At 34.6% G+C, this 27084-nt stretch overlaps 1 protein-coding gene across 1 annotated transcript in view; it reads left to right on the top strand.

Moving 5' to 3' along the window:
* The window catches only part of LOC126882983 (pituitary homeobox homolog Ptx1), a 275850-nt gene that overhangs the window by 181878 nt on the left and 66888 nt on the right, over positions 1-27084 (top strand). The window contains exon 4 of the mRNA XM_050648120.1: positions 841-1076. Coding sequence (XP_050504077.1) covers positions 841-1076 — 236 coding nt within the window. The remainder of the gene's footprint in view (positions 1-840; positions 1077-27084) is intronic.

Genomic DNA, 27084 nt, shown 5'->3' with positions numbered 1-27084 from the left:
CGGTCCGTACTACCGGGAATATAACTTCTCCGTCATTATACCAGGTAGAATGACAAATGAGGTGTCAAATGAAAGCTGATAATCCAAGGATGGTACTAAAGGTGAGATATTTGACCTAGGCTGTCTTTTCATCGGTCCGTACGACCTCGAATATAACTCCTCCATCATTATACCAGCTTGAATGATAAATGAGGTGTCAAATGAAAGCTTATGATCCAAGGATGGTACTAAAGGTGAGATATTTGACCTAGGCTGTCTTTCCGTCGGTCCGTACGACCGCTAATATAACTTCTCCGTCATTATACCAGGTAGAATGACAAATGAGGTGTCAAATGAAAGCTGATAATCCAAGGATGGTACCTACTAAAGGTGAGATATTTGACCTAGGCGGTCTGTCCGTCGGTCCGTCAGACCGCGAATATTACTCCTCCATCATTATACCAGCTAGAATGATAAATGAGGTGTCAAATGAAAGCTTATAATCTAAGGATGGTACTAAAGGTGAGATATTTGACCTAGGCAATCTTTTTGTCGGTCCGTACGACCGGCAATATAACTCCTTCGCCATTATACCGGGTAGAATTACAAATGAGGTGACAAATGTCAAAGTTTAGTAAAAATGACTCAAAATTAGTAAATTCGTATATCAATCCACACAAAGTTACACGTAAAATTCAAATATCGTCTTCCAGTTCTACTTTCGATTACTTTGGGTGAAAACCTAGGACTTACGAAGTCCAATTACTTGTTTGTCCAAAAGCTTATTTATCTATTTAAATAAATAATAAAACTTGGCTTTTCCGTCTCGAAAGTCATATTAAATATTACCTATTGTTCCAGGTAGCAGATCATTATCAGACACAATCAAAACGGAGTCTGGGGTAGGAGTTGAATCATCAGAGCCAGATGATGGCAAAAACGACAAAAAGAATAAAAGACAAAGGCGGCAACGTACTCACTTTACTAGCCAACAATTACAAGAATTAGAAGCTACCTTTGCTAGAAATCGGTATCCAGATATGAGTACTAGAGAAGAAATAGCAATGTGGACGAATTTAACGGAAGCTAGAGTTAGGGTAAGTCACAAATAATTGAATGTCAAGTATATATACTTATTGATATATTACTGGGTACTTTTATAATTATAGTGATATAACTATTACTGATTGTTTGCGGGTGTTTCCTTTATAAAGCCCTACATCCCTTTTTTCTTTTAAGTATAAAAATGTTTTATACAAATACCCTCATTTCTTAATAAGGTTTTTATTTTGGCTGCAAATACAACAAACCAGAATACTTATTAAATAAATAAACACATAATTTACCAGTTTTTATTTTGAAGAAACAGCAGTCAAAGATAATTAAAATGTAACAGTTTAAACAACAATAGTTTCTAATTTAATTTAAATAAATTAAAAGTCAGTATAGTAAAGCCTAGTAAAAGTCAAACAAAGTCCAAGACAAAACAATAAAAAAAAGCGAAAACTAACAGTAAAACAAAGTTGTAACTCATGAAAGATTACAAGTTTGTAGCAACAAAACTAAACGAGTTACGCTCAAAATAAAGTTGGCTCCTTTTTTTGGTTAAAAAAATCGTGAAAATCCCCCCTATTTAGCATGGTGTAGCAAAACTAGTCGTTTAGCAAAAAAATGGTGTATTATAGAAGTCTGTAAACCTAGTAAAAGTAAAGTTGTAGCTCATGAAAAATACATTCTTGTTCGTCAAATTCCAAATCGAATATTTCAACCTAAAATAACCAAAAAATAAGCAATTTTCGGAAAAAACATAGAATCAAATTTTTTTAAAAATGTTTAAAAAAAGCTTTATTTTTATTTTTTATAAAAGTTTCTAGCATCAAAACTAAACGAGTTACACTACTCAAAATAAAGTTGACCCTTTTTTATTAAAAAAATAGTGAAGATCTCCCCCTTTTTAGCACTCTAAATAAAAATTAATCGTATCGCTTTACTATTTAATTTATATCTATGTGTATTGTTCATACGATCTGTATGTTTGACCTGTTCGAAATGCTTATTTAAAAAAAAATGGTATTATGTTAAAAAGAAATGCCATTTTTTCAAAATAACTTAAAACTTATTAGTGATGCGAAAAATCTCAAAGAGTAAAAAAATGTAGGTTTTGCTTTTATAAATATGCTAGTTTCATTTTGTTTTTCGTAAGACAAAAATTGGTTGAGATATGGCTGTTCAAAGTTTGCATGCACTCGTGATTAGTGACTCGTTCAAGCCCTTTTAACTATAACCCTGTCAAAAATAAGCAATTTAAACCGGTGAAATTTACAGATATTATAAAAAATATATAAATAAAGTAAATTCTTTGTAAAACGGTGACGATTAATTTTATTCGGAGATTTTCACAATTTTTTTGCCAAAAAAAGGTTTAAACTTTATTTGGAGTCTAACTCTCTTAGTTTTCAGTTTTGATGCTAGAAACTTTTATAAAAAATAACAATTAAGCTTTTTTTAAACACTAAACAATTTTCATAAGTTTTTCTTGAAAATTGCTTAATTTTTTGAGTATTTCACGTTTAAATATTCGATTTGGAATTTGACGAATAAGAATGGATTTTTCATGAGCTACAACTTTGCTTTTACTGGCTTTATAGACTTTATTAATAATCCATTTTTTTAGTTTTTTTTTATAAGCTACATTTTTGCTAAAACTATTTTTTTCGATAAAATATTTAATTTTTGACTTATTCTCGAAAAATTGCCTGGAAACTTATTTTTTTGTCGAAAAATAAACATTTTCAATCGCAAATAACTGAAAAAGTATTGACTTACTTAAAAAAAACTCTTTAGAACGAAAGTTGCTTAAAATTAGTCACTTTAGCCATTTCCGGATTTATTTTAAACTCGCGTTTTTTCACCCGCGAGAAAGGGTAACTGTCACCCCCCAAGTGAAAGCAACCAAAGGCACCAGTTCAGCTTTAATGTGGAGGTAAGTAGAACCTAAATCCAAATTTTCATGCGATTCGGAGTTGACCCTGAAAATTACACGGTATCGCCGTATTTTCCGTTTATTTACTGGGCTAATACTAGCACACTTTCTATTTGATAACACTGATTATTTCATTCATAGGAGATTCTGACCAATAGAAAGCTACAGAAATACAAATTAAAGTGATACTTTTTGATAATTGCCCGTCGTCAAGTATATTACGTCAGATGCCCTTCGTTGCTATGAAAAAATACATTCAGTGACATTAATGACAATTAATGTTTTAAAAATTATAAAAGTGATGACTTTCAACCGTCAAATAATTATAATAACTGTGTGTTTAATTGTACTAATTTGTACTTACATAAATAAATTACAATAAAATTTTGGTTTTGAACAGTTTTATTCATGAAATAATCGCAACAAATTGCACTCGATCTCTAAAATTAATATAGAATTTTAGAGCTTTTGTGCAATTACTACTGATAATTTGGTGTGTAAATTGAAAATATCATCATGCACCTAAAAACAACCAGGGTCTATCATTAATATACAGAAAATAAAAAAATATGAAAAAAAAATTTTAAGAAACGCTTTTTTTTTAGTAATGAGTGACTAAAATTTAAAACATTTTTAACTACAAAGCAAAAAATAAAAAAATCAAACTCGAAGGATTATTCGAAAAAAAAACGTTCGTTAAAAAAATTAAAAAATTTAACACATTCGTTAAACAAAAGCGTGTGGCGCTATCCTCAAAACGTTTATTCGATGAAGACGCGCCCCACGCTTTTCTTTAACGAATGTGTTAGATTTTTTAATTTTTTTAACGAACGTTTTTTTTTCGAATAATCCTTCGAGTTTGATTTTTTTTATTTTTTGCTTTGTAGGTGATTTTTTATAATATTTTAAATATTAGTCACTCATTCTCATTACTAAAGAAAAGCGTTTCTTAAAATTTTTTTTTCATATTTTTTTATTTTTTACTTTTTAGTCTTTTTTCAAACATTAAAATATATCGTCATGTTTAAAAAAAGGATGTAAGTATATGACAGATACATTTTTTGCATTTATTTAAACTTTTGATGCATACATTGTAGGTACATTTTCTGTAATTTCTTCATACATTTCTTAAATCAAAATTATGATTTACACCTATTACAGTTTTCGCAGTCTTTCCATCTCTTCTAATGCTTTACTATTGGACGGTGTAGACCTTGTTAATTTCTCGCAATGCAGTTCTTCAATGCGCAAGCCGTCTAAAGGTACGTATCCATACAAGGGTAAACCTCGCTCGGTGTAGCAGCTCCACATAGTGGATACGTCGGTGATCGCCGCTCGGCGCCCACCCTCTTCGATTCAACCGATTTGCGGTTTATATGTCGGGGAGCGCATGCTGTATCCATTTGAGCAGCTACACCGAGCGGGGTTCACCCTTGTATGGATACGTACCTTAATGATCGCACTCGGCTCAATGCATCGTAAGCTTTGCAGGCTCAATGCAAGCTTTTAAGCCTGCCCTTACGCAAACACTATCGGGCCCAAGTTCACGACAGCGTAGTCAACAGTCGAACCTTGCGTTTTATGGACAGTCGAAGCCCACGACAATACTAAGGGCAGCATTCGTCTCTCTGCGGTGCCATAACTATTTTTCGCTGAAAACTGGATAAATACCGGAGAGAAACTGGATAAATTTGAAACTTTATTGTTTATGTATGAAGAATAACGTAAACAATTAAGGTAAAAAGTGAAGTTATGTATAGTTCATATAATTATCTATAATCTGTAAAGTTTCAAGTTTCTACATTGTAAAAAACAAGAGAATTTAAGCATTTTCCATTAAAATCGTTTTTTTTTATTTAAACAATTCATAAACACAGAAAATTTTTTTTGATTGACTATTCGTGTATTGTTCCCGCGAATACATATGTCTGCAAAATTTCATTCATTTGCATTGAAGAAAAGGCAGTCAAATTAACGTCTAAAGATTACATCGCAAACGATTGAACTAAATAAAAGCGTTTAATAAGAAGCGTTTAATAAAATCCAAATTTATACTGTATACATAGTGTGACCAACTAGCCCGAAAAATCCGGGACATGGCCCGAATTCCGAAGTCGTGTCCCGGCGTCCCGGATAAGGCTTCCGGGCCATCCGAATTTTCAACGTTTTGGTAAAATTGTCTTTTGAAATTTTGAATACGTTATTCTTCTAATAATTCACATCAAATTGAATTGGTGGGACGAAAAAAGTGGACAATTTCTAGAGTGTAATACTAATACACGCTAATACCACATTACCACATCCAAAACGCATGAATTTTATATCGTGGTATTATAGTTCTACGAAAACTAAAACGGTGGACTTTTTTTCGTTTCTGTATTTTAATTATTGTCTTCTGAAAAAAAAATGGCCCGATTTTCATTGAAAAGTCCCGGATTTCAGGTATTTTTTTTTAGCCTTGTCCCGGATTCGACTGAATGGGAGTTGGTCACATTATGTATACATAGTAGGTATTATTTACTCAACTTTCCAATAAGCGCATAGCTCACTGTACAGAGCAATTCGAATATGTTAATAGCCGTGAAACGTCAAAATGTTTAATCTAGCTATTTAGTTTTACGTCATAATTTACTCATATAAGAGATAAAGTTCCTTTTTGTTGTCACTTCCATAATGAAATAATTAAACTTGGTCTACGGCGACCAATCAGCGGGCGGCTAGGCGCATCATAATAACTCATTTAGCATAAACACCATGTAGAAACGGCGCGTCACTATATCATACTACATTAATGAGATATGCATCCGAGCGAGCTGTGATATAGTGGCCCTAATTCCTTTGGGACAACTAGCCAGGTACATAGAGAGAGAGAGCGAATGCCGTGGCATAATCCCTGCATGATTAACACCATAAATCTGCCGTGGATTAACGCGATCGCCATCGCGGAATGCCATGTATACTTATATGAACTATTGCCTGCACGTTGCGTATGTCCGTTTGGCGAACGGGGGCTGGCTTTTCCCCTCACCATTCCTCTCCCTAAAGAGACTATTTCAGTATGAATTTATTAAATTTTGTAAATACAGTAGACTCTCTCTATAACGAACACGTTTATTACAAGGTTTCGCTTATAACGAGGTACACTAGATGTCCTATGAAATTCCTATTGAACTGTAACACCTCTATAACGAGGCATATTTGGTTATAACGAGGAAAAAAGAAATGATGAAGTGAACAAGTCAGATTCGAGCTCAATGGTACCTAGAGCATGAAACATTGGATATTTTAAACATCCATCTTTAATTTCACATTTTATTTCTATGTTCCTATGACGGATTAATTGTAAAGGGTTTTCACCCAAATATTTTTTACTTTGGTGGTTAGCATATTAGATTCACGTAAACACTGATGATGATCGGTCATCCGATCGAAAACTAGTTCTGTTCTGTGATGTAGCCCTATATAGGGATTTTAACAAATATACCTTTTATAAAGGATTTTATGGTTTTTTGTAATAAATGGTATACAGGAAACTACAGGAAAAATTTTTTTCCTCGTGGAAAAAAGAAATCAGAGAATATGTATCTTTACCTGTTTTTAGCTCTGTAATGGCTATAATAATTGCATGTGACATATATGTGACAAAATGTAACATATATTGCATGTGACAAATATGTGACAAAAAGAAATGTATTGAATATGCAGCTATTGCAAGAAAACGTTTATCCCCCATATTATCTGATGAACTTACTAGCTTTGAACAAACCGTCAATCTTTAAGCGGGCTCCACACTCTCGGCAAAGTTACTTCCAAAGTTGACCGAAGTCCGAAGTACCTCTCTACACACTCGTTCTACTTCGCGAGGAACACATTCAAGCGGTGCGATACCGACAAAGATCCCTTTGACTCGGACGCGCCAGACCGACAGAGAACGGAAGTAGAACGAAGCGAGGCAAAGTTGCACAAGGTAACCGTCTACACTCTTGTACTTGTTGAACCTCGATCGACTTCGGCGAGAGTGTGGAGCTCACATTAGGATTCTTCTATAGATTATGTTAAGTCGTGTAAATTGAAACTTTAGATTATAAAATTAGTCGTATAAATTAATAATACCCCGTATTATCCCTACTTAGTCTGTGGTTAGTCGCCCTGAACGATCTGGGTGCGAAAAGTTTTTTCCCTTACCTATCCTGGATTGTTTTTGTAATGGATTCGGAGATGGATTCGTAATGGTCTTGGTGTATGGTGAGGCGTCGATTTTAAGAAGTGTTGCTGGCTAAATGGGCACAGTTCCCAAAGGCCACAAAAGAAGAAAAAAAATGGCTATAAATAAATACTTCAACTGCCTGTATACAGAAATCCCCAACATCTGTGTGGTTATCGAAGATAGTGCTGTAATAAAATGCACCGCCTATAATTAATTTCTGCCTGTTCTGTTTATCTATCGACCGATATTGAATAGTGTAAGAAAATTTACAATTTACGATGGCGAAGCCTTATTTTTGAGGAAACCATATTTTGCATCTTATATTGCTCCGAATGGCTCCACTATAGGAAGTTAATGTTTTAGAAAACTATAATTTCATATGTATGCACAATATTATTGTTGTCTGATATAACAAGATCTGCTTATAACGAGGTAATTAGTCCGCCATTTCAGTTTTCGTTATAGAGAGAGTCTACTTTATTTAGGTTTATGAATAATGGTTTCAAATCTAAATGATAAGGTGCTATAGAACTGTTCTTCTCCTTTTTGTGTAGACAAGTCTGTTTTTTTCAATGTGCCTCCAATAAGATGTCGTTCCATGGTTTTTGTGGTGTTCTTACTGATCGTTTTCCTATTGGGGAACTCTCGCCATCTTTACTGCCCTATTACTCTTCTGTTTCTTACCCAGTTCTTTACGTTCTCCACCTTGCATCTTCGTCGTCTATCTGTACTTCTAGCTCTGTCCCATAGTGTCTTACCATCGATTCTTCAAAGGGTTTTCATCTCTGTCGTTTCTAGCATTCTTTTTGTCCTCTATGTCAGGTTGTATTTCTGCCGCGTAGGCATTTCATTATTGGTCTAATAACTGTTTTGTAAATTCTGCCTTTCATTTCTTTTCCGGTATTTTTATTTCTCCATATTGTTTCATTCCGGCCACCTGCGGCTCTGTTTGCTCTATTCACTTGATCTTAAATTTCTTTTTAGAGATTTTTGAAGCTCAGTGTTATGCTCAGATATTTAAATTCAATCACCTGTTCTATTATCTGACCCTTCAACTCCAATTATTGATATCTCAGTAGATATGCTGTTAACCATGCATTTTGTCTGTTTTGAGGAAATTGGCATCGTCTACAGTCTACATAGCAGATTGTTTTAAGTGATTTTCTTCCATTTGGTATCCTTGTTTAGTTCTTACTTTTTTATTATATCATCCATAATCAGGTTGAACAATAGAGGAGGGAGTCTCACTGTCTTATTCACTGCCAGCTTCAATTGGATCAGTTAGTTCTTCTTCTACTTTTATTTGTATTGTGTTATTCTGGTAGATATTTTAAATCATTTTAATTATTCCCAGAGGTATCTCTCTTGCATACAATAAATGGATAACGTCCATTACTTTGACCCTGTCAAATGCCTTCTTAAGGCCCTTCTTCTTAACGTGCCCTATCAAGTCCCCTTGACGTTGCCGAATAACTTGGTGAAACTGTCTCTGTCTCGAGTTATTCTAAATAGTTATTCTGCTTTCTTTATTCCTGTCCACTCCCTGATATTCTTCAACCAAGAGGCCTGCTTTTTACCAATTCCTTTGCGTCCTTCGATTTTACCCATCATAATAAGTTGAAGAATATTATACCGGTCTCCCCTTACTACGTGTCCAAAATAGGCCATCTTTCTACATATATGTATTTGATGTTATCAAGCAGCGCGCGGGCAGCATTTGCTCTCTTAAAGACTGCCCCATTTGTCAGCGTAGCCGTCCATGGCATTTTCATTGTACGTCTGTGCAGCCACATTTCAAAGGCCTCCAAACTATTAATGGTGGATATTTTTAATGTCCGTGCTTCGACACCATACAAGAGGACTGACCAAATGTAACATTTAATCATGCGCTTTTGGAAGTTGAAGTTGCAAGTTATCATTTCAGAAGAATGACCTCATTTTTAAAAATGTCGTGCGGGCTATCTCGATTTATACACTACATTTTATCTCTTTATCTGGATCTAATTGTTCAGTAATATGCCAACCAAGATATTTAAAACTGGGTACTCTTTGAATTATATGACCATCAACATATAACCGTGAATCTTGATGGACCAACGGCTAAATACCATGTATTTTGTTTTTGAACAGTTTATGTTTAAGCCAAACTCTCTTCCCACTGAGTCAATGGCATTTAAAAGGTGGTGTAATCCATTCATATCATCACTTAAAATATATGTATCGTCTGCATATCTGTATTTATCAGAATTCCATTAACTTTCACACCCCATTCCAAATTATGCAGCGCTTCCTTAAATATTCTATCTGAATATAAATTGAATAACAGTGGGGACAGTATACATGTACAACCCTGTCTGACACCTCTTTGTATTTCGCACATTTCTGTTGATTTTTCATTTATGCAAGCTGCCGCTGTTACTTGACGTCAGTATAATTTTTCTATGATTCGTACATCTTGACTATCAACTCCTTTATCCTTTAATATTTTAATTAATTTGTGATGTTGTACTCGATCAAAGGCCTTCTCATAGTCAATAAATACAGCAAAGACGTCTTTCCTTTGCTCTCGACATTTCTGCAATAATACATTTAGTGCAAATAGTGCGTCCCGGGTTTCCAGTCCATTTCTGAAGCCAAATTGTGTTTTATCCTTCGTCACATTTATCTCTGATTCTACTGTGGATGATACGTAGAAAGATTTTCAAAGTGTGGCTCATAAGGCTTATCATTCTATAATCGCTACAGTTTTTCGGATGTTGTTTTTTGGCAGGGTTATGAATTCGGACTTTAACCAATATTCAGGGATATCACCAGTCGAATAAACATCATAGCCTGACCAGTATTCCAATATTTTCCTCATTTATGAGCTTTAACATTTCTGTAGGTATGTTGTCAGTTCTTGAATTGTTCTGTGCGTCTTGTTGCCATTTCTTGAATATCCGTTTAATGTCGTCCATCCAGCATGTTGGTGATCGCCCTCTTCTGCGTTTGTCTTCTGTTGGGCGCCAGTCAATTAGTTTTCTGGTCCATCTTGAGTCTTTCAGTCTCGCTTTGTGACCTGCCCAATTCCATTTCAGCTTAGCTATACATTCAACGACATCAGTGATACCTGTTCTTTTCTTTAGGTCTTGGTTCCTTATTTTCTTTAGGTCTTTTTTTGTCACGCCGAGAATCGATCTTTCCGTGAGCCTTTGTGCTACTCGCATTTTTAGTGCTGCTGTTTTTGTGAGCGTAAAGCTTGGGTTTCCTCGAAAGCGGCATCGACAAACTGCGACCGCAACACTGCGATGAATGACGTCAGATTACGGTGAAAAATTCAAGGTTCTTCACTGCGGCAATGAACTGCTAAACTGCTAGCTAAACTCAGCAAGCGGTGGTTTCCAACGCATCCTTGGAAACCACCGCTATTATTTTGCGTGGTACAGTTTTTATGACGTCATTCATCGCAGTGTTACGGTCGCAGTTTGTCGATGCCGCTTTCGAGGAAACCAACGCTTAAGAGTTTCTGGTCGAGGAAACTAACGCATTGGTCAAACGTCTTCCGTTTCATAGCTTTCGAGATATAATACTTAGCTTTTATGTCTCTTAGTGAACCAAACGCCGCCCAAGCAAGTGTTATTCGTCGTTTAAATTCGCTGGTCTGATTATCCTTGTTTATTCCGATTTTATGACCGAGATATATGTACTTTTTTGTCAATTCTACCAATTTATTTTGGATGGTTAGGTGTTTGCTGGGAACTAAATTTGTCATAAAGTTGGTCTTACTGATGTTCATTTTTAGACCTATTGTTGTATCGACTATGTAAGTTAAGTAAAGTCAATAATAGTTCAATATTTTAGATATACAGATAGGTGTCGACACTGTAGAAGGCTTGTTGATTTGCATCATGTTCCTTTTGGTATTTTTATATACAGTCGAACCCGCTTATTAGAATACCGGTTAAAGGAATATCCAGGTTTAAGGAATAGAAATTTGAGGTCCCAAAACGTTTTTTGCTAGGCTTATAGGATCGGTTATTAGAATATCCTTGTTATAGGAATACTTTTCCTTGGCACGGCGGCTATTCCAATAAGCGGGTTCGACTGTATACCTTCCTCGTCCTCTTTCGGTGGCGCTATAGTCCGAATTGGGCCGTGGCCTCTGGCCTCATGTAATTACATACAGCTGTTCTCCTTCTGTTATTTTTGTCTCCAAAACTTCATCTTCTTTTGTAGACTGTAGGCTGTATCGTCGCCCCTGTTAGGTAAATTATTCCGATTCGTTTTTTTTGCACAAACTTACTCAAAAGTCAAAAGGAGGTCCTTATAACATAACCACAGGGTGCCGGGCACAATTTCACAATTAACACAATTTCCACAATTTAACAATTTTCCGACCGCGGCACCTCCCGGCACCCTGTGGAGTTGTTATAAGGACCTATTTTTGAGTAAGTTTGTGCAAAAAATTCGAATCGAAGTAATTTACCTAACGGGGGCGACGATACAGGGATACCGCCAGGGCCTCGATTTTTGACCCTTCGCTTCGTTATCGAACGTATTCGCTTCGTATCTATTTAGTATACGAAACGAATACGTTCGAGGCCATGGGCCATTACATTTGCTTGTATGTTTTCTTGCGTTAAGAGATTTTTGAAATAATTTCGCCACTCTTTCTTTTCTACTGTTGCCATATGTAATTTTTGAAGTTATACTTCTTTACCGGCGATAGAGGGTAAATTTTTATATGGGAAAACCTAGCGACCGGGCGCATGCGCATTATAACTTTGTTCTGATTGGATGTTCAAATGACATGTCAAAAATTATTCAATATGGCGGCTGTGGCACAGCTGTAGTTAGATTATTTATGGTTGTGGCGTTTTAAAATTTGTGTGAAAAGAAACAACAAACAAAAGTTAGTTAATAGTTATACTGCCTTTTTAAATAGTTTTCATATACCTATATTTTTGGACTATTTTGGACAAGGAAAACTCATTCTAATTTGGTAAGTAGTTTTTATTATAATCATATTGTAATTACACATTTGGATTAGGTTGAAAGACATACATTTATTTTCTCAAGAATGCGGATTTTAGAGAGAAATCCCAAATTAGGTTCGATTTTTATTTTTAAATTATGATTTTTTGGCGTAGATTTATTTATCTAGTAGGTGTGTAATGCTTTGATTTACATACTTAATTTGATTACCAACAAAAGTTCTACCAATCTTCATCTAATATATTGTTTTCTTACTGTTTTGTTATATTTTTATATTTTCTTCCACAAAATTTAAACTACATAATTTAATTTTCAAAACAACTGTCAAAGAGTAAAACGTTCAGTTACTGTATTTTTCCACATGATAAATAATGTGGGATTGGACGAGTGAGTCTACGCTTCGATTACGAGTCAAAGCGGCACGATATTCACGGGTTCAATTCCCGATGCAAGTTTTATTTTTTTATTTTTTTATGCATGTTATGATTGTAAGTATATTTGTTATATAATTTTCTTTTTCAGAAAATGCGTATTTAAAATTTTTGCCAACAATTATTATCGTTCAGAAATCATTTTTTCTTTGTGGCATTTTTCAATGTGTTTGTGTGCGTTTTATTCTTTTATTTTTTAAAATTTTTGGTATTGTCTTAAAAATCACATAATATGTAGTAGAAGTATAACTTCTTACGTGCGTACAAAGTACACACACATTCTTTTTTATTTTGCTTGTTAATATATTTATACAGTTTGCCGTTGTTTTTGTGTCTTTTTTCAGTGCATCCGTTCTTCAATCCACCTCACATTTTTGTGTTTTAGTTTTATTAGTTTTGTGGTATATCCTCTGATTCTGTTTGTAATCATCTGTGACTCCCGTTCCTAACCATTTGAGCCTTGCTGATTTTTTCTGCTTTAATATTTCTTCGCATTTATTGTCGAACCCAAAATAGCTCAGCGCATATATTTTGTTTTGAAACTTTATTTAGTTTAATGTCTGGTGTGCAATTCAATTTTTTACACCGAAAGGTAAATGTCTTTTTAAAAATTCTCTAATTAAATAAAACCAGAAGAAACGTATAAGTTTACAACCCGTGTCATATCTTTAGAAATGTCTCAAAAAAATTATGCCTGTGTTTGTTCAGGTAGACACTCGACTTCTCTCGAATGAAGCAGCTAGCGGCACTGTCAAAGAAGAACTAAAGCACAGATGAACATGTGTAAACATGTGTTAACTAGATAACCGGTGGTTGTTACCCTCTTGGTGTGTTGATTTTCTTGTCATCCGATAAGGAAACACGCACTTACATTATATTCGAATCAAAAAATTACTGTTTTATTTGTTGGTTGACGTTTATTGAAGTTCGCCGAGGAAGCGATCAATCAATGGGTTTCGGTTTGAGTGCGACTTTGCTACTTTCTTGAAGACCGCTTACGTTTCTTATTTAAGACGTACCGGGTGTTCTAGAATTAGATGTTTTTAATAAACCTGATATAAAAAAGAATCATCGCAGTATAATTTATTAAGCAAAAATAAACTTTCCTTCTATTTCTTTTCCGTCTGATCACAACATAATGGACAACTAATGGACACCGAATCAATAGCAATCAGGGCCGCCGCTAAAGTGTTGGCCGCCCGTGTGCAACTTAATATTTGCCGCCCCCCTTCCAACACTTTAGACGTTTCAACATAGGTATTTCACTAGTATTTAAAGAAATGTACAGGAGATCGTAACGCGTCTATGAATAATAATTCCTCTGATCTGGACGTTACTTTTAGACCTGGATCTCGTGTACCAAAAAAAAGTTATTATTATTATGCCAATAATAATATACAGAAATGCAATCTTGCACTAATAACGAGCGATCCACAATTATTGGGATCAAAGCTATCCGTGCCAAAAATTACGAATGTCTTGTTTTAATCTGAAAGACCGCCGGAGTGTGACGTCACGGCCAACTGAGGCTATATTTAGTGTTGTTATGATCACTTTTCCAAACAAAGAATAAAGATTGAAACCACGTTGAAAAGATACCCAATCTCAAGACCTTTTAATTCGTATAAAGTTAAAATTTTGCTTCCTCTGCTACTTTTTATGTTTAATTATAGTGTTTTTTTAAGTTGACGTACGTACACTGACAAGTATCTGCCAAAGTTGACGTAAACTGGAAAGTATATCTGAATTAATAATAGCCATGCACTGTATAGCTCTTTGTCGTTCAGAGCCACCTATGGTGACAATAATTTTGGATCACACGTTACCTACATGTGTAAGTTTTCTTTACAAGACTACTTACAACATTCGGCATGCTTAATTATTTACTACTATATTTATAGGCCTGGATCCCGCGTACCAAAAAAAAAGTTGATTAATAGCTGAAAATTTTGTCAATAGCTTAACGGTATCTAGTCGGACAAACTTTGATGTATGGGGACACTGGAACAGGGGAAGTTTTACTTGTGAAACAGGTTAAAAATTTGGAACGTCAGCCTACGAAAACTATCCAATATGATATAACTTCCAATTGATTTGTTACCATTTCATTAAACTCTCATGCAAAAATCAGACTGGTGTTTATCACCAACTGGGCATTTTAATGAGTGGAACACGAAGAACATGTCAAATGACAGGAATCATGTTGGTTAGTAATAGCAGTCTGATTTTTGCATGAGAGTTTAATGAAAGGTTAACAAATCAATTGGATGTTCTGTCTGACAAAATACATGGGACGTTTTCGTAATCTGACGTTCCAAATTTTTAAACTGTTCTACAATTAAAACTTCCCCTGTTCCAGTGTATCCGTACATCAAAGTTTGCCCGACTAGACACCGTTAAGCTATTAACAAATTTTCAGCTTGCTATTAATCAACTTTTTTTTCGTACGCGGGATCCAGATCCAGGCCTATTTGAAATACAGTAGTGTGCAAAAGAAACGGGCACACTACTATGTGTATATTACAAACAAAATCGTTTATCAAAAGCGTGTCTAAAATCATAAACTTCTCAACTTAGACTGAACTATAACTCATCTATAAACCATACATAAGCATAAAGGAACAATATTATAACAGAGCAACCATCGAGTAATAAAAATGATTTTTTTAAACCATCGAGCAATAAAAAAGACTTTATTATTACTCAGTGAGAGCAACTTAACAAGCAGTTATCTAAATTCTCGGAAAGTATCCTATTGTCGTATCGTACTCTCTTATCAAATCATAAATGTTCAGAATTTGAAAAAATCGCATATGAACCACGTAGATAAAAATATCAACGTCCGAAAGCCGCCATCCACTTTTAATTAAAAAGCATTCCCGGCAGGGGTGTAGTCGCAAATTAAGCAGTACCGGAACGCTATGACTTTGTGATATTACTTGTCAGTACAGTGGTCACTTTTCCTTAAGAAACACAAAAAAGCAGTACCGGAACGGCGTTCCGGTACGTTCCGGCTCCACTACACCCCTGATTGCCGGAACTACTTTATGACTACAGCTGCAAAAGGGCAGTTCATATAATAAATAACATTTTCTGGCATTTTTGTTTAGATTGTTTGGAATATTAGAGTTTATAGAAATATCTGAATCATTACTATTTAATTTTTTTAATTTATTTTCGGTTTAAAAAAAGTATTATCATCAGTGGCCTGCTTTTGGCAGCCCCTATAATCGGCCGCCCGTGTGCGATGCACACTTCGCACACATGGTAGCGGCGGCTCTGATAGCAATAATCACAAAGGGGTCGTTCAAGCAGTGCAGGTTTAACCACTGGGCGTTTGGGGCGGACGCCCAGGGGTCCGGGGCCCGAATGGGCCCGTTCCTTTTAAATATTAAAAAAATAAAGACGTTAAATAATCTACATATCCTCCGAAAAAAGTCTCATACGCAGATACGCCAATACACTGCAAAAGCCTATGTCTTATTGTTACATCTCTTCACGCCTATACACAGTGGCGTAGCCTAGCCCCACAGGGGCCCCGTGTCAGTGTTTGTGGCGGGGCCCTTTTCCAAAAACTACAGAAAGTTGTCAGATTTAGCTATGTCTCGAATTGTATTCAAAATAATCGCATAAACGAAGATTTTTAGTTTCTAATAGTTTCATTTTTAATTGTGGGGCTTGAATAATAATAGGTATATCTCACTTTTGGCTTTAAAATAAGTTCACTTAAAATAGGAACAACATAAGTTCTTTTAAAATAGTTAAATGAAAGACAAAAATAGATATACATACATCTAATTTATAGATAAAGAATATATTGTTCTCGAAAATGCCAATACCCAAACAATAGGTACACACTCTTCCAAACATTCAAAAGTAAGGCGATTACAAAAATTACAATTTGGCATTATACAGTGGCCTCTAAGGCTGGCACTCCACTTGCGATTTGTAGTCGCGGCGACAAAAAAAATCGCTGTCGCAGAAAATTTAGAGTCTAGAAAATTAGTCGCTGTTTTTAGAATCGCGAATTGAATGCTACAAGGGTGTGACATCAGCTTTTAGATGTTTTTTTACTCTAGATAAAGAAGTCAAGATGTCAATTAATACTTTATGCGAGAAACATAAAAACGATGTTGATGGCTGATGAAACCAAAGAGAACTTGCATAATGAAATTACCCATTTTATAACGTTATGCCAAAATTTGAATAAACATACAATTTATGAAAAATTTGATGTCAATTTGATATGATAATATGATATGATGATATTTTTATTTCTCCATATTGTGTCATTCAGGCAATCTGCGGCTCTGTTTGCTCTATTCACTTGATCTTCCACTTCTGTTTCGAGCCTTTCGTAGCTAGATATGATGCCTAGGTATTTAAACTCCATCACTTGTTCTATTATATTTTCTGGAACAAACTCAAAGTCCTAACGAAACAAAAACAATCTCAACCATTCCATCTGTTGGTCAACAATCACATTGTCAATTCCCCAGACGGGAAAGCTGAAGCATTCAAAAATTCGCTTCAAAACAATTTTCAAATTCCTGAGAACCCGAACTTTGATCGCTTATTTAAACTCAACACAGAATTCATAGTAAATAATACTCTCAACTATCACATTCCAGTCTATGATCCTCATGGACCCTTTCACTAACAGGGAAACGGAGAGCTTTTGCCACCAAGGTAAAAACAGCGCTCCCGGACTTGATGGCAGCAACCGAAGGTGCCTTAAGAAACTTCCTGAGAGTATTATCTCTCTTCTCACTAAAATATTCAATGTATGTCTCCAAAACAGCCACTTCCCTACTCCTTGGAAAGTGGCCAACACTATCATGCTCTTGAAAAAAGGCAAACCCCGAACCGACGTGGAATCCTACAGACCTCACTAATAAACACTCTGGGAAAAGTTCTTGAGCTAATCCTTAAAGAAAGGCTCAATGAGTTTCTCGAAGCCCACAACATCATCCCAAAATATCAATATGGATTCCAATCCGGTAAATCTACAAAACATGCATTAATCGATTTCACAACTAAAATCTCTCAAACCATCAACGATGGTTCATTCGCCATAGCCACTTTCCTAGATGTGCAGAAGGCTTTCGATCAGGTCTGGCACGACCGACTTGTTCGGAAACTTTTGGACATCAGGCTACCATTACAATTTACCAAAAATTGTACACTCATACCTTCACAACCGAACTGTTAGAGTGAAAGTAAGCGATCATAAGTCAACCCCCTTTACTCCACAAGCTGGAGTCCCCCAGGGTTCAGTCCTAGCACCACTGTTGTACATCATCTACAACAGTGACCTCTCTAACCAAAATATCCCAGGTACTCGTCTGTTCCTGTACGCTAACGACACGGCTCTGCTCACAACATCCATGCGATATAACCCACCACTCATTCATAGAAGAGCACAGACTCTGTTGAACACGGTCGAAGAATGGTGCAATAAGTGGAGAGTTACATTAAACGCGAATAAAACAACAACCACTGTTTCGCGCTCCCTCTGTGTCACACAAAATCATTAGAAATGAAGACAACCAATATCCACTGAGTTTGATGGGAGAAAGGCTCTTGCTCAGCCCGACTGCTAACTACTTGGGAGTCCTGTTTACCAAGACTCTCAACTGGGAGGCAGACCTAAAGGCAACTTTAGATAGAGTAAGAAATAGAGCCAGACTCCTTAATCCTCTCGCTGGGGCAATTGGCAAGACACACAGAAAGACTCTCATACACACTTATAAAACCTATATTCGACCCGTCATTGAATACAAATCAGGCCTCTATTGCCTACTAAATCGTGATCAAAATCGTAGGTTGTTGCAGGCGGAACGCAGAAGCCTGAGTGCAGCGAACTACAAGGCCTGGAGATATCCCAGTAACGAAATCCATAACATTTCAAACGTCCCCAAAATTACTGAGAGGATACTCTCACTGAACAGGAACTTCACAACAAAAATTATCAACGGTCCCCAATCCGACACCCAAAACACTCTAAAATGTTCCTGTTCTTCTTTTGGCCACGTACGCAGCCGAAAGCCCAAACGGAAAAAACTCCATCCACCGTCCATTCTAATGCAATCATGCATTGACGATCTCCCGGCTGAGTACGAAGATATCCTTGAGGCTACCCCGCTAGCCTTCCGCACCCTCCTCATCTAATCCTCATCCTTACCCCGAACAGGGAGAAGTTGTTTTTTTGCGGTTTCCCAACTTCATTGCACAATTATACCTGTGCGCCCCAAGAAAATAGCCGCAATTATTTTTATAACATTCGAACGCTCACTGTCCATGCGCTGTCCAAAAACCACCTCCTGACCGCCGACGAGGGCCGCTGGCTTGCCAGTTGGCGTACAATGGTTTCTAGGGAGACTGGTCGAGGATAAAGCATGGACAGTACACACATATGTCCATAAGAACCACCACCAACGGTCAAACCTCTTTCTCTGACTTCTGATAGCTAGCTGAACCAACACCGTCCGGCATCGCAGAGCGCCACCATACCTTGCCCCAGAGTTTTTTCAGACTGTTTGCTTTTACGGCTCACAAAAAACATCCAACACGAACCCTGAAGAGGACTGACGTCCTAAACGGGGACCATTGTAATATAAATCCTTACGAAATAAACAATCCTTACCCTATCCCAAATATTACATTGATGTATGTATATTCTATTATCTGACCTTCCAGCTCCAACTTACATCTTATTGGATCTGCTGTTATAACCAGGCATTTTGTCTTTTTTGAGAAAATTAACATTTTAAATTTTCTGGCGGTTATGTTAAATTGGTGCAGCATACGTTGTAAATCATCTTCTCTCATTAGGTATCCTTTTTTAGTTCTTACTTTTTTTATTATTTCGTCCATGATCAGGATGAACCACGGATGAACAATAAAGGACTCAATGAATTCCCCTGTCTTATCCCATTGGCGGCTTTAATTGGGTTATACAGTTAGTTCATCTTCCACTTTTACTTTTATTGAAATGAAAAATAACGAATAAAACTACTTAATCTTAAGATATTTTAATAATCATCAAAACTCAAAACCTTACTGGAGAATGATATCTTTATGTTATTAATTTTAGTTGACTTTATTAAAAACTCGGACAATGTTATTCTAAGTATCCACTAGGCCGTTTTATTAAACCAGTATACTGAATAATATTTGCATTGTATAAGATATCGTTTACTACTTTACATACAACAGGAATCAACACCTGAAAGATGTATAGAAGGATTTAGAGAAAAGCCCTAGTGAGATCTAGAAAAGCTTCTAAATGCAGGAAATGGCCCTCATTTTCTGCGCTAGACTGAACTTTATCCAGTGGTCACTAGATTTATGGCTTTGAGGAGAATATGTTTAGTTCCTGGAAATGCGAAATAAAGGAAGTTTTGGCTTAAATTTGTTGGAACTATTAGAAATTTGGATTTGTAGGTAAAGAAAATGTAATGTTTGTAAGAAAATGTTGAAAACCTATAAAATATAAATAAATATACAAAAATATGATGGATTCAACCGTTATATGATAGAAACTCATTTTATCTAACAATAAGACACTGAAAACTTTTGTTTTCACTATTTCTACAAAATTTATTAAAAATTACTGCCACTACAGCTGTTTAGATAGAGTACCTTTCTCAAGTGATAGATTTTTATTATGTGTCTACACTTTAAAGTCTCTAACTGATTAGGTTGAGGAGTGGGGAGGTGTTTGTCCCAAGTTGGCCATTCAGAATTATGTCTGTGTTTTCAACAAAAACTGTTCGTTAATAAATTCGCAAAGTCTGTGTGTTATTGCGTTTCCGCTCCTGCAATACGTAGAGCAGATTTATCGATGTATTCTTATGTAGTTTTGTCTTTTGAATCCAAATCTGAAAACGGCATTTTGATATCTCTAACCGTCTTTGAGATAATCGACCTCAAAGTCTAAAATGTGACGTCAAAATCCTTTTATTTTCTTCCGACACACTAGACGTCAGCTGAAATGGTTGCTAGTAAGTAGGCTAGTTTTTTAATCTGAATTTGTTAAGCAAATTATTAGGTTATTTACATTGTTAGGTTATTAGGTTATTTACATTACAGTCGGAAAAATGAGAGAATACCCATGAACGATCACATCAATCACTTATTTTGTATTTGCTGTCTTTTTCTATAAATAACAGACATTTGTTATAGAAAATGATAGCAAATACAAAATAAGTGACAAAATAAGTGATTGATGTGATCGTTCATGGGTATTCTTTCATTTTTCCGACTCTATTTGAGTTTGACACTTCGTGAATGTTAAACTAAATTTTAAATAAAGTATTAATAAAATATCAATGACATTTGATCGTGAATTTAAATATTATATATAAAATAAATACGATGTTCAAAAATACAATTTGAGTATATTTTGAAAGCAATAATTTATTAACAATTTTAAAAAGGTTTATACGAGTATACGGCCTCCCCTTTAATGGACCGTTCCATTTGTTATGAAACGAAAATTGTTATTATAGTCGGTTCGCTAAACTCAGACACAACTGGCTAGTGATTTTAAGTAGGTAATTTTTTGCCAATTTTGGCAAAATTGGAAAGATTACTAATTATTCAGTAATTATTAACTATTTAGTAATTTTTTTGTGCCAAATTGGTAAAATTACTGACTAAAATCACTAGCCAGTTGTGTCCGAGTTTAGCGAACCGAAAATATGAAATGTTGTTTGGAATAAAAAATTATGGTCTGATATGTGCAATTACATCCTTCTAATGAAAAAAAATATTTGAAGAGTTTTCTCAAATTATGGATACTAACAACATTTTTATTTAAGTATAACTCTTTTATTTTTAATTTGACGAAGAAAAGTTATTCTTCATAAAAAGCTCTTCATGGTCTAAGATTTATGATGTATATGTATATATAAAATTTTATTAATTTTATACGAGGTATATAAAAAATAGGAATTTCGATCAAGAGTAAAGTACCTTTAATAGTTCACAACATTTAAATTAGAACAATATAATTGCATATTAAAACATACATTTTTTTTTTATATTTATTTAACGGCTGGAAGTCAGCCGTTGAGAGATTTACTAAGCTTTCCCTATTCACGGCTGGATACAACCACTCATTGAGACAATGGTACAGTTGTAGTTGTAACTCTGTTGAGCTGTTTAGAGTATCAAAAGTGAAGACAACAGTGATGATATCTAACCGTCTTGAGGGATATTGCACTTAGAATAAGAAAAGGGCCGTATTTAAAGTATCTACCAATGGTGTGTTTATAACCAATTTCAAATTGTGATATATATTAGAGAGATCTTTGAAATCAGTCTTACTATTGATGCAATTTTGGTCTTTCTTTGAGTGAATCATCTCCAATATACAGGGTGTTTCATTAATAATTGTCCATATAGTAACTGGAGAAACCTTAGCACAAAATACGAAGATTTAACCTAAAACGCTTAAATAAAATGTGGTTCCTTACTGAGTTACAGGGTGTTTTATCTAAAAATTTAAAAACTATTTTTGCTCAGCATTTTTAAACTATTCGACGTATCCTTTTCATACTTGGCAGAAAGTGCGACTACTATAAACCCTACTAAATTATGATAAACAAACGTTTATAGCTACTACCAGAGGCGTACGGCAGGGGATAGTGAATGGTTGACTCTTCTCAAATTCTACGTCACTGGAGTAATTACTATTTTATTGCCATTTTTAGATTCTCCAATACTTTCAACGTACATAATGTACTCTTCATTCGTAACAATCAAGTCATTAGTTTTCGAGATATTTGAAGTTAAATATGAAACGGCCCAGTTATTTTGATTAATTTACGATATGATTCATATGATTAAAATTTAAAAATTGTTTGTACCCAGTATTTTAAAACCATTTGGCGTATCCTTATCATCCTTGGCAGAAAGTGTAGGTACTGTACACCCTACTAAATTAAGATAAACAAACGTTTCTAGCTACTTCCAGAGGCGTACGACAGGGGATAGTGGCTGGTTGACCCTTCCCAAATTCTACGCCACTGACGAAATTGCTATTTTAGTGTAATTTTTTGATTTTCCAATACTTTTTATATAAATAATATACTCTTCATTCGTAACGATAAAATTATTAGTTTTCCAGATATTTGAAATTAAAAATGAAGCGACACAATACATTAATCAAAATAACCGTGTCGTTTCATTTTTAACTTCAAATATCTCGAAAATTAATGACTTTATCGTTACGAATAAAGGGTATAATATTTTCATAGAAAGTATTGAAGAATCCAAAAAATTTAACTAAAATAGCAATTCCGCCAGTGGCGTAGAATTTGGAAAGGGTCAACCATTCACTTTCCCCCGTCGTACGCCGCTGGTAATAGCCAGAAACGTTTGTTTAACATAATTTAGTAGTTTGTACAATACCTATATTTCCTGCCAAGTATGAAAAGGATACGTCGAATAGTTTTAAAATTCTGAGCAAAAATAATTTTTAAATTTTTAGATAAAACACCCTGTAACTCAGTAAGGAACCACATTTTATTTAAGTGTTTTAGGTTAAATCTTCGTATTTTGTGCTAAGGTTTCTCCAGTTATTATATGGACAATTATTAATGAAACACCCTGTACAGGGTGTTTCATTGGTAAAGTAACATACGTTAACTGTAGAAAGAGGATACTTAGGCGGTCTCAAAAATACTATACTTAATGGGTATTACTCCATTAATAACAAAGATACTGGGTGTTTTATCTATTTTGCCATTTTATTTATTGGTTCATAACTTTTTGACCACACTGTATATTTATTTTATATTTGGCACGCAAATATCATTTAAGGCGTACAATAAATTAATTTATTTACAATTGTAAAAAATCCAGGTCCGGCTTAAAAAATATTGGAAAAATATTCCGACCCCAAAAAAACACCCTGTACATTAAATGTTTTTAAAATAGATTTTTCAGTTGAAAAGAGGATAAAAAACTAAATTCAGTGGTATACTTTGAATTTTCGGCAAAAGGATTTTTCTGGTGAAATTTGGAATTTGAATTCTGAAATTAAGTGAATTGCGAGAGCTCTAAGCAGAAAAAAATTGAAATACAGCTTACAACACTTGTCAACCACACTGTATATTGATTTTATATTTAACACGCGAATATTCTTTTAAGTGTGCAGTCGATTAATTTAATTACAATTATAAAAAATCCAGGTCCGGATTAAAAAATATTGTATAAATATTCCAACCCAAAAGAACACCTTGTATATTAAATTTTTTTAAAATGGATTTTGCATTTGAAAAGAGGATGAAAAACAAAATTAGTGGTATACTTTGAATTTTCGACAAAATTATTTTTCTGGTAAAAATTTGAATTTGAATTCTGAAATTATGTGTTATGCGAAGCTCAAAGTTAAATAAATTAAAATATGACTTAATTTTAATTAATACCATTATTTAATCTAAATTGGTAAAATATTAACATTTGCACACATAACAATAATTTTTGATGACCCCCTCTGTGGCTCAGTGGTAAGAGTGCCTACCTTTGGATCGAAAGTTCCGAATGGTCGTGAGTTCGAATCTCACCAGGGTCAGAAATTTTTCGTTTATTATAAATTAATAAATGAAAATAGTTTCTGTCCTTGTGGGATCGGTACTCACCGGAGGGACCGCAGACGTTCGGATACAATTAGCGTCTCTTCGCAAAGACAATGACGTCGACTTTGCAATGTAACAAGACACTTACTCAACACACACAGTACATAGTACACATGACGCTAGGTACCTAACTACAAAAATTTACCGTACCTACGAATAAAAAAAATAATTTTTGATGGTGGTAATTTTGAATAAGTACTTTAGTTTTGAATAGTGATTATGCTGCAAATTTTCGCTGTTTTGTTATAATTTTTAGCTATTTTGTTGATTAAAGTGATGCATTCTTTATCGACCCTTTATTATTTATTCATTATTTAAAGATTAATAATCGCCAAAAACTATTTTTCACACATAATAAAAAAACACTAAAATATTAACATTTTACCAATTTAGATTAAATAATGGTATTAATTAAAATTAGGTCCCATTTTAATTTTTCCTACAAGAGCTCTCGCAATTGACACAATTTCAGAATTCAAATTCAAAATTTTACCAGAAAAATCATTTTGTCGAAAATTCAAAGTACACCACTAATTTTGTTTTTCATCCTCTTTTCAAATGCAAAATCCATTTTAAAGAAAATTAATATACGAGATGTTTTTTGGGTCGGAATATTTACACAATATTTTTTAAACCGGACCTGGACTTTTTATAATTTTAATAAGTTAATTGATTGGACACCTAAAAGAATATTCGCGTGTTAAATATAAAATCAATATAAAATCAATATACAGTAAGGTTGACAAGTTGTAAGCTGTATTTCAATTTTTTTTCTACTTAGGGCTCTCGCAATTCACTTAATTTCCAAATTCAAATTCAAAATTTCACCAAAAAATCATTTTGCCGAAAATTCAAATTATACCACTGAATTTAGTTTTTCATCCTCTTTTCAACGGAAAAATCCATTTTAAAAAAATTTAATGTACAGGGTGTTGTTTTGGGATCGGAACATTTTTCCAATATTTTTTAATCCGGATCTGGATTTTTTACAATTGTAAATAAATTAATTTATTGTACACCTTAAATTATATTTGCGTGCCAAATATAAAATAAATATACAGTGTGGTTAAAAAGTTATGAACCAATTAAGAAAATGGCAAAATAGATAAAACACCCAGTATCTTTGTTATTAATGGAGTAAGATCCATTAAGTATGGTATTTTTGAGATCGCCTAAATGTCCTCTTTCTACAGTTAACGTATGTTACTTTCCCAATGAAACACCCTGTATACATCTTTTGTTATAATTCTGCTCTTTTTCTAAAATCTGTATATGTATTTTCAAAATCAAAGTCATGGTTATTTTCTAGAGAATGTTTTGCTAAACATTTGGAACCGGAAATAATATTCGACGGCGACTTTTCTATACACGATTATTGATATATCACATGTACTATTTCTGGCACTATAATGTGGCACTTCCGATTACACCTTTTTAACCGGAACTGATATAAAAACCGGAAGTATATATTAGTTCTCGTCTTGATAAGACGCGTCGAATAATATATCGCTTGTACTATTTTGGTTATTTTAAAACAGTACTTCCGATTGCAACTTTAAAAAAGAAGTCCTAGGTTAAATTTCTCGCCTTTAATAACATCCTTGAGTTATAAGCTTTCATTGGCTACCACATTTATCATTCTATCTGGTCTAATGCAGATAGGACTGGATCCCGCGTACCAAAATAAGTTGATTAATAGCAAGCTGAAAATTTGTTAATACCTTAACGGTGCGGTGTCTAGTCGGACAAACTTTGATGTATGGCAACACTGGAACAGAGGAAGTTTTGATTGTGGAACGTGCCATCCTGACAAGATTATGATTCTGAAAACTTGCAGGTTGTTTTTAAGTTTATTCAATAGCAAACTGTATATAATATATAAAAAAATGTTTGTCCGAGAAATAAGTATGTTGGATATTTTAATAAGTTCGACACGTAGAACATGTCAAATGACAGAAATTATGTTGGTGATAAATATAGCAGTCTGATTTTTGCATGAGAGTTTAATGAAAGGGTAACAAATCAATTAGAAGTTCTGTCCGACAAAATACATGGGACGTTTTCGTAGTCTGACGTTCGAAACCTGTAACTTGTTCCACAATTAAAACTTTCCCTGTTCCAGTGTTCCCATACATCAAAGTTTGTCCGTCTAGACACCGTTAAGTTATTAACAAATTTTCAGCTTGCTATTAATAAACTTTTTTTGGTACGCGGGTTCCAAGCCTAAGAGGAGTTGTGTTTACAAAGTCTCTGATATAGTAGTACAGAGAAATAAGATGTTTCTCGTGACACATCTCCCTATAGGCCGAAACCAAATTTTTTGAGTAGTATGGACATCTATATTAACCCTCCGTTAGTCGCTATCGGTGTCACACACCGACGACAGAATTATTCATTCGGGATTTACAAAATAACTGTTTTTTTCTATCGCAACTTTCTGTACCTCTTCCTATCAACTAACCTCGTGTTTGTATACATTCTTACCTACTTGGGTACCGTTGTGCGAGTTTTATAGCTATTTTCGGTGCAAGACTCCGTAGCGACTAACGGTGTGGTTATTACTTTATTGGCATAACTTGCAGTTCAGGTAAAGATTTAGCATCTTATTATTGCATTTTATCGGTAAGTTTTGGTCAAGTCTTATTTATAGATGTCCTTTGAAGCCGAACAAAAACGTTGGAATGGAATTATGGGAAATGGTTCCTAGCGACGATGAAAATTATTTTGACGATGAGGGAAGTGAAAATGAAAGCGGTTTTTCATTTTATATCTGTTGTTTTTCAATAATAAATTTTCAAAAATATTTTTCAGTCATTTAGTCCTGTCGCCAGGGGGGGTACAACGGCCTCCTGTATTCAGATG

The sequence above is a fragment of the Diabrotica virgifera genome, chromosome 4 (genome assembly GCF_917563875.1).
Source record: "Diabrotica virgifera virgifera chromosome 4, PGI_DIABVI_V3a".
In the NCBI taxonomy this organism is placed as follows: Eukaryota; Metazoa; Arthropoda; class Insecta; order Coleoptera; family Chrysomelidae; genus Diabrotica; species Diabrotica virgifera.
This window is presented reverse-complemented; position numbering and strand designations above follow the sequence as displayed.